Here is a 9,403-nt window from a genome sequence, read left to right as displayed (position 1 = left end):
CATAGATATAAAGTATTTTATATAAACTACGTGCTATGTGTGCATATTATCTGTATAATTGCTATCTATGCTAGATGAACGATTTTATAAAGTTTTATATGATTTAAACTGTGTATGTATTTATATTTACATAATATGTTGGGTAAAACATGGGTAGATGAAATATGAGTTTGATGATGAGATGAAGGATGATTTAGACCATGAGGTGAGGGTGAGAGGTGGATGATGTGAGAAGCTTTTTTCCCAAATGATGGCCTCATCATTCTGCAGAGTATGCATGGCAACCACGGACTATTCTAGACAGTCCAGTGGAACACTAGTAGGCTCGCAACATGTAGGTGTTGTAAACGATGTGTTCAACCTGTGTACTCTAAACCTTGGCGACCAGACTTGGTGCCTAAACCTTGGCGATCATGCAGACTTGATGCTTAAACCCTGGCAACTATGCAGACTTAGTGCCAGTTGTGTAAACCTTGGCGATCATGCAGACTTGATGCATAAACCCTGGCAACTATGAAGAGTTAGTGCTCGTTGTGTAAACCTTAGCGATTATGCAGACTTGATGCCTAACCCCTGGCGACTATGCGAACTTAGTGCCTGTTGTGTAAACCGTGGCAACGATGGACTTCATGTCAATTCCTTAGGATGATCCTTAGGAATGTATGAACGAGAAATAGCTGATTCTTAAGGTAGATCCTTAAGGGTAAAGAAGATAATAGGGATGGGTAATTGGGTTGATTGTTTGATTTTTTTTAAACATAAGAGTTATATTATTATTGGTTGAAAACCCTATGTACTCACCTGGTTTTCCAACCTAACCCACTCAGTTTATTTATATCACAGGTTTTGATATGAAGTCACATTACATTGAGATTTTAAGGAGATATAAATCATTAGAGATAATGAATGTAAGTTCTTGTTTAGCTTATGTTTATGTATTGATGATGACATCCCAAATGTTTTAAAATGAATAAAAATACTTTTCTTCAGAAATGTTTTGATAATGTATTTATCATGTTTAACACTTTAATGAAAAATATTACTCTGATTTTCAAACAAGCATAAACAAAATTGGTATTTTCTGACCGTGAAAATAGGGATATCACAGGTGGTACAAGTTTATCTTTGAAACCCATGTCTACAGAAGAAGATAAACGGAAACGGAAAGAAGTAACTGTTGAACTTTCAAAGGAAGAAAAGAAAGTTGCAATGGAATAAGAGATAGAGAAGCAAAGACAAGTTAAGAGTATACTTCAACTGAGAGCCAATGATCTACTTGGTCTCAACAAAGGTGATCCTACAAAGCATTCTAATTACGAATCTATTGAAGCCTTGGTTGTTTCTGGAGAAATGCATGAGTTTGAGAAGATTCCCAAGAAAAGCTTTGATACTGTGAACTCTAACATGAATAAGTTAGATTTCCCAGTGAACAAAATGATGTTCCTGGATGAGCAGTTTGAGCTTGCTTACAAATAGAAGGATAAACTTGAGTATAGGCGTATGGAGTTTCGTTTTCATGATGTACTTGGGAAGAAAGGGGATGAGATACGATCAGTGGTTAAGATAGTTCGGGTTTTGGGCATAGCTAAATACATTCTGTTTGAAGGAATGCTCCAGAATTGTCGATATCATGCAGTCCGAGCAAACAATATCACATTTGACTTTTCGGTTGCAGACTTTCCACTAATGAATCTTCATGATTTGTGAGTTGTGACGTTGATAATGAAGGGTGTTGATTTAGAGAAACTGCAAGTGACAAGAAAGGAAGATTTTTTGAATGCTTTTGCACATATGAAGGTTTTTATCGATGGATACTATGGAGCATTAGCTTTAACAGATGTTTAGTTGGCAATGTCTTTTGATAGAGAAGTCACTGTTCCACAAACTATACTTTTGAGTAAGACTAGTTTGAAAGATTTCGATGATGGTGAGGTTACCTTGAAACCTTTAGGAATTGTTTTTGTTGGGAAAAACAAGAAGGGCAATAATTCGAAATTCTTGTTTCAACTGTTTGATGTCGAAAGGTACACAACGCCACATTACTCAAATTTCATGGTAAAAATGAACAGCTGTGCCAAGAATAATGACAAGGAGAAAGCTGAGATTCGGAAAATCATTAATTGTTATGCTGAGATACGAAGGGTGATTCATCAAACGGCTAAGGTGTTAACAATTTAGATTCGACATCTCTCACAAATGGGGAGAATGTAGATTTTCGAATGTTATTATGAGGTGTCGAATATTTCTTAGTTTTCTGTAATATCGAAGTCTGTTTGTAGTGTTATTACAAGGGCATTTTGTATTTTGAAGCTTATTGTAATTAGTTCCTTGTTTTTTTTTGTGCTTTCAGTATCCCTATATATAGGATAGATACACTTTGAGGTTAAGACTGAGTTTCACAATTGTAAGCATTTTTGTTATCCTCTTGTATTCTCTGATAAGCAATACAAAGAGCCACCCTGATTTTATTTAGATATTGTGTCTAAATTTATTCTTACTCTGATTACATTTTAATACTCGATTCAATCGTCACTATACATAACTTACAATCAAAACTAGATGATTACTACGCAAATAAGAGACTAGTGGTCCTTGGAAAAATATAGCAGGGACAAAAAAGGAATTGGACAAACTTGATATTCCTGTATCATATATTTTTAAAAAATTTATCAATGGAGAGAACACCGAAGGAAAATGTCATTTTAACTCCTAATGGGAAACATTCTATCCACTCATTAACGCATAAAATTGACCGAATCACTACTACAAGCACAACGAAAATAGACTCGCTAAAGGAGGTTCCTTATAAAGTTTCGTGTTTTGCATAAAGAGCTAAGATGGGTAAATTTTCATTTGTCATGGTGTTGCAACGAAGAGGGGTGTGGCTAGAATCCACGACATGCAAGTATTACAATCATGAGGAGGAATGCGACAATCACATCCTTGTACAATGTACATTTGCAAGGTTGATGTTGGAATGAGTTTTTAAATGGTGTGGTATACATACCGATCCGTTCAACACAATCGTTGAGGTCCTTGATTTCGCAGCTGGATGGAGGAGTTGCCCAAAGAAAAGACAGATCTTACAAGTCATTTGCTATGGAACCCTTTAGAACATATGGAGGGAAAGAAACGATAGACTCTTCAACAATCGGCGAATTGCACATACTTTGGTGGTTGACATGATAAAATTTATAGTATTCATCTGGATTAAATTTAAGGGAACTTTTGCAAGGAATCTGGAATGGGTTGATTGGTGCTCAGATCCTTTTGTTTGCTTTTATATTGTTAATTGTAACTTTTAAACACGTGTTTTGCCCTCCTCTGGCAACTTGCTAGTTTTGGGTTTGCTATATTCACTTAATATATTTTCCGGTTCAAAAAAATAAAATAAAACTAGTTGTCAAATAAATACGGCCAAGTAATCAATATATTTACATGCTAATTTAAGATAATAACGAATGAAATTGACAAGAAACCTCTACGGCTCTATACCATTGACCATAAGCAAACAGCGTGTGGTAGCTCTACTTCTATGACCCTTGAATCGTACGCTATATTATATATTCGTTAATATCTATAAGTACACATAGCACATAGAACCCTTCAACTACTCCATTGTCATCACATTTTTCTTCTTCGGTCACAAATTTTACTCATAAATATATTTCAAACAGTATTCGCTAATTCAGATCAATCAAGACTTCGAATTCCGAGCAACCGCAACATTAATTCCAAACAGAAATACCGAAAGCCAAGAAATGTCATTGTGCATGTCGATATTATATGGTGCTCCATTGATATCAACAAGTCCAAGTCTCATTACATCATCTTCTATAGTTAATTCAACTTCTCATGCAGCAATCTCAAAAAGCAGGTATCTATCCTCATGCGGCGTCCATGGCTTCCATACTAGAAACTTGCTGTATCACCCCATGTTGATTATTGCACGACGAAACTTTGTTGTATGCAGCAATATTACTCCACCTCCCGGAGTTCCTCTTCCTTCAGGATCACCTTCGGGTTCTATGTAAGCTTCTAAAATGACCAATTTTTCCAGTTATTTTCAAGTATGTATTGAATTTAAATAATGTCATCTCTTGTGATCTAGACTAGATTTTCTACCAAGCGAAAACAGAGAAAAAAATATACCTCTTATATTTGTTCTTCAGTCTATCTATTCGTAGGTAACGTGTTTTAATTTCTGTGTAACTTTTCAGGATTGGTTGGGTTCTGTGTATCGTGTTGACATTTGTTGTACCCTTTATCACGCGTAAATGGGGGCCGTTGATTGCACTAAAAAGTAAGAAGATTTGCTGAGATAATTATACTGTGAAACGAGGCTTTCATATTTTATTTTGCTTCTAATTATTTATGAGTTTCTTCTTGAGGTTATTGTGTATAGATGTATAACTATCTTTTTAATACAACAAAACTTATATCTACTGCATCTGCAGATAGAGTGGACACAGCGGTAGACATGGCGGAGCATATAGCGGAAGTTATGGAAGATGTGGCTGGAAAAGTTGATAAGGTGATCGATACCATTACTGATGATCTTCCTGAAGATAGCAAACTTAGAAAAAAGTTGGAAGCCATTGATGAGCTGATCGAAGGAGTAGCAATGAGTGCTCATATCGCCAATGATATCATCGACAAGGTTTGAATACTGACCTTTTTCAGGCTCTTACATATGAACAGTAGCGTATCTTGACCAAACTCCAACAGGGGTGCACTCACGTAGAAACCCATTTAAATTTACTGGAAAATTAGAACTTTAGTTATTTGATGTTGAAAGGGTCAAAGTTGGGTAACTATTAATATACGTAGAATTTATATATTGAAATTAAAAGGATTAAATATTGAAAATGTCAATGGCGCAGGTGGAAGAAGCTGAAGGTAAACTCGAGTCCTTGATTCTTTCCCAAGCAAACGAGGAAAAGGTTTCCATACAAGTTGTGAAAAAGGAGGAAGTTTCTACGCATAAAGATTGAATAGTTATTAATATTCGAGAAAAAGATAAAGATAGTCAACGTATTAAAGTTTGACCTTGATTAGGATAAGCACTTAAAATCAATTTGTTCATTTATTTGTAATATATATTCTTACCGTTAGCATAGTATTTGCTTTGAACTAGTCCATTCTAATATTTCATCAAATACGGATTGTATCCTTTTGAAATAGTACTATAGTCATGATGACACCTAAAATATATATGAAATCGAAACTTACGTAACCACGTACAAACCATGTGTCTCGACTTATTTACACTAAAGTTTATGAAAATGTTACGAGTAAAGCAAGAATACAATTAAGAAATAATAGATGACACGTAAAACATATTTTACCCATTAAATTTTAAGAAAATGTTACGAGTATAGCAACAATACAATTTATAGAACACGTAAAACATTTTACCATTATTGGTTGTGTTTTTATGTATTGCTGTTATATTCTGTTTCCCAACTTGATGTTTAAGTATATTTTGCTTTGTTGTAGAGGTTTATTTACTCCATTTGTATATTTTGTATATTTTATGTTAATATATTCAACTACTTAAGCAAATGTTTTGAATCTTTGTATAGTACATTATTTATCTGTAACTACCAAGTGGATTGGGTGCTACTTTTGTACATGGGAAAGTTATTGGATTTAAATATTGAAATATACACATCAATCTCATGTCATCTATTATTTCTTAATTTTATGTAAAACTCAATAATTTTTTAATCATACTCATCAATTAACCCACAAGAACCCAGATGGGATGTGAACAAAATATATATTTTATTGATGTAAAGACTTTAGTTTAATGATATTTTTTTGAATATGCAAAACTTCAAAATTTTAAACGATTTTGAAACATTTTTTCCCTTATATATAAATCATTTTCTCAAAGAATAACGATTAATTAGTTTTAGCAATTAAAAAGCAATTATGTCAAGGGAGAACAATACCGGTCTCACTAGGATGTATATGAAGCATTTAAGATCTTACAATTTTAAGATCCTACAAGTCAAAAACGATACCGATCTCACTAGGATCTATATGAAGCAAGATCTATTGTAACATCTGTTTTAAGTATGAGTTAATTTCTAATTTTTAAACTTTCATGTTGGGTGTCCATGACATGGTGGTGCTTTACCACGATGCGATAGTAACTTAATGATCGTGAGATTTTAATGACCCACCACGCAATTATGTCAAGGGAGAACAATACCGGTCTCACTAGGATCTATATGAATCATTTAAGATCTTACGATTTTAAGATCCTACAAGTCAAAAACGATACCGGTCTCACTAGGATCTATACGAAGCAATATCTATTGTAACACCCGTTTTAAGTATGAGTTCATTTCTAATTTTTAAACTTTCATGGTGGGTGTCCATGACATGGTGGTGCTTTACCATGATGCGACAGTAACTTAATGATCGTGGGATTTTAATGACCCACCACGCAATGACAATGGGTGCCATGACATGGCAACTGTTTTTGGAGAAAACCCTAATCATTGGAGTTTGGGCCCTATTTAAAGGACATGATGGCTATGGTTCCGTGATAATCCAGCCTCAATCACCTTCCCAAACTAAAAAAACCCTAACCCTAGCTTCCTTTGTATGTTGTAAGATCATTTTGGTACTTTTTTGTATCTTTAAAGGAGAATAAAGCCTTTTTGGTGTAGTAGTTCACATTGCAAACATTATCTTTATCTTCTAGCATATCTTTTGGACCTTGGTGAGTGACCAAGACTGAATCTTTCCATTTCTAAGTTGCTAGATCTCTAGATTTGTCCCTTATTCTTCATGTCTCGAAGGCATTGCATGGCGAGATCTTATAATGTTTGCAACTTTATGTATCTTTAGGTTATTTTGGGCGTTTGGTGTCTTGGATCTGAAGTAGGAATGAGTTTTGGTGTCATGAATGAAATATTGGTCATAAAACCCTTATTTTAACCTATTATGAGTTGAAGACATGGATTGGACATGCATGTTTGTAAAGTATGAATTTTTACGATGGTATTGGTGCCATAAACTCTTCTAGAACTGATGGACAAGGAACTTTCAAGATTTAGTGCTTAATGATTCAGTCCATGTCGTGTTTTGCTTTGTTTAGACCTAGGGTCTGAAATCTTGATCTCTTAGAGGGTCTTAAGGGATAAAGTTGGAAACTTTGTCCTTCTAGGCCATTAGAAGGACCAAATCTAAGCTTTGGAGCTCTTAGAATCGAAAAAAACGGCTTAACCCATTAAGTTGTTAGGATCCTAGTGCCCCCGACATGGCCTTAGGAACGTGGCCTTAGGTCACCACAACATGGTGTCTAGGAAACTCTCATTTGTTTTGTTGTTTGTGGGCCACGATGTGGTCACGGATTTCCACAACGTGGTAGTCGATTAAAGTCAACTTTTACCGATGACTTTGATTGTTGACTTTTGGCTTGAGTTGACTTTTGGTCAAACTCCTAGTTTTGGAAGGACGGATAAAGGCTTACATTTTGTATTTATATAGGTGGTGTATAGCATTAATATTTCAATCGTGAGAGCAGTAGCAACTGATTATCGTCTTAGAGGTAAGTCTCTTTACTGTAGTCGTGGGTCGAAGGAGCTAATATCAGCCTAATGAGTTATGTATATAGGATAATAATGGTCAATGTAACAATTGATGATATAAATGTATGTGCTTTTCGTCTTTGTGACTCTTGGTTGTATAACTGTATGTTGATTGTATGTATGGTGAAATAAACCTGGGGGTGAAATAGACACGTTCAGTTGAAAAATAAGGATGGAGTTGAAATAGACTCGGGGTGAAATAAACCTATATAGATTCGAGATGATATGTATATATGATGTATGTTATGGGGAACTCACTAGGCTTTGTGCTTTCGGTTTCATGTTTACGGTTTCAGGTACTTCCAATTTCAAAGGGAGGAACTCAACGTAATTGCACCGCATACATTAGTGTTCCAAATTATTCGACTTGTTTTATACTCTGATGACTATATGACATGTTTTTATACTGTAATGGGATTTCAAATGAAATGAATGGTTGTTTTTGATTGATTTAAAGAAACAATTTCACTTAGTATTTTTAGGATGTTATATTAATGATGAGATATTATGATCCCGACTAGGATCTTAAGATCTTAATACGATCCTATCTTAACTCTCTAGTTTTATTATATAGTCGAACATGAAAATTTTGTATATTGAACATGAAATTGAGAATTGTAAGTTGCAAGAAGCCTCATATAACATCATCACTTCATCAATTCATCATATATTAGGTAGGTTATACTTCAACAACCCAAAAATAGTGATAAATTTTTCGTTTTAAAATTTATTAATTCCATTCATCATATGTCTCAGAGTCAACCATGATACAAAATATCATGATCATCAGAGCATAAAATATCATGTGTGCGGAAACATGAGGGGGGATGTCGTGCCATCATGTCAGGCCCTTCCATTTCGTACTAGAAGTACCTGAAACCACAAACATAAACTCTAAGAACAAGGCTTAGTGATTTTTCCCAAAAATACCACAAACAAGACATATATAAATATAACATGTGGTTATATCGGGTCCATATCAACCACGAGTCCATAGTGACTCCAAGCCCATATCGATTCTATGCATACAACATACGATCATACCAGTAAAATTAACATAGATGCATACATCCTACATATACAAATCAGTAGGCCGACATTGGTGCATTCAACCTAAAATTATGGTTAGTAGACTCACCTCAATCAATAACCGGATAAAACTGACACTTAGGCTACTGCTACAAAGCTCCTCTCACTAAACATATCCAAAAACAACCTTAATTAGCGACTAAGGTGATGTTCCATAATTAAGGGTCCTTTACATACTTTCAACTAACTGAGCTGATGTCAAACCTAACTAACATGCCCTAAATCCACAACCAAATAAGGATCAGGAAAATAAGCCAAAACCCATCATTATAGGGCTATATGAACCTAATCGTATACAATTTTCAAGCATACACAGCAAATAATTGAGTTGATTTCAAGCCTAAGTAACACATAACATCCCATCCTCCTAGGCTATAAGGCATCAAAAAAATCATGCAATTCTAATTTATGATTCCCAAATGTATCCTTAGCCTTATTCTAGCATGTAGTTTGTATATCAGACATAATATTCATAACACATTGGTGTGGGTATTTTGGGAATCACTTACTCGAGCTCGGTTGATTGCATGCATTGCACTCCTTTCTTTATAACAATCTTTTTAGAAAATTTATTTTCTTTTTAAAAGATTACCAATTCCTCAATTTGAGTTCAGACACACCCGAGAGCGTACCAGAAACCCTCAAATCAATGCTCCGATACCAACTTGTAACAACCCAAAAATAGTGATAAAATTTTTCATTTTAAA

General features: G+C 34.7%; 1 protein-coding gene across 2 annotated transcripts; it reads left to right on the top strand.

Annotated features, from left to right (window-relative positions):
- Positions 1 to 3,581: 3,581 nt before the first annotated feature.
- LOC145014409 (uncharacterized) lies at positions 3,582 to 5,354 on the top strand. 2 transcript variants are annotated; one of them, XM_078972776.1, is made up of 5 exons: positions 3,582 to 3,877; positions 3,974 to 4,030; positions 4,221 to 4,303; positions 4,458 to 4,660; positions 4,884 to 5,354. In XM_078972776.1, the coding sequence occupies exons 1-5, from the start codon at positions 3,762 to 3,764 to the stop codon at positions 4,992 to 4,994; spliced, it is 570 nt and encodes a 189-aa protein (XP_078828902.1). In that variant the 5' UTR covers positions 3,582 to 3,761; the 3' UTR covers positions 4,995 to 5,354. The 2 variants fall into 2 exon arrangements, with proteins under 2 accessions (XP_078828902.1, XP_078828901.1); XM_078972775.1 differs by having other exon boundaries at positions 3,582 to 4,030; positions 4,884 to 5,347.
- Positions 5,355 to 9,403: the final 4,049 nt, after the last annotated feature.

Source organism: Lactuca saligna, chromosome 9 (assembly GCF_052625555.1).
Source record: "Lactuca saligna cultivar CGN05327 chromosome 9, ASM5262555v1, whole genome shotgun sequence".
NCBI classification, from domain to species: domain Eukaryota; kingdom Viridiplantae; phylum Streptophyta; class Magnoliopsida; order Asterales; family Asteraceae; genus Lactuca; species Lactuca saligna.
This window is presented reverse-complemented; position numbering and strand designations above follow the sequence as displayed.

What these genes read in the sequence shown, in the direction of transcription:
- LOC145014409 (XM_078972775.1), top strand. Translation starts at nt 3,762, where the DNA reads ATGTCATTGTGCATGTCGATATTATATGGTGCTCCATTGATATCAACA. An exon ending in GCCGTTGATTGCACTAAAAA is followed by an intron (nt 4,304 to 4,457) that starts GTAAGAAGATTT and finishes CTGCATCTGCAG; the next exon opens with ATAGAGTGGACACAGCGGTA. An exon ending in CCAATGATATCATCGACAAG is followed by an intron (nt 4,661 to 4,883) that starts GTTTGAATACTG and finishes TCAATGGCGCAG; the next exon opens with GTGGAAGAAGCTGAAGGTAA.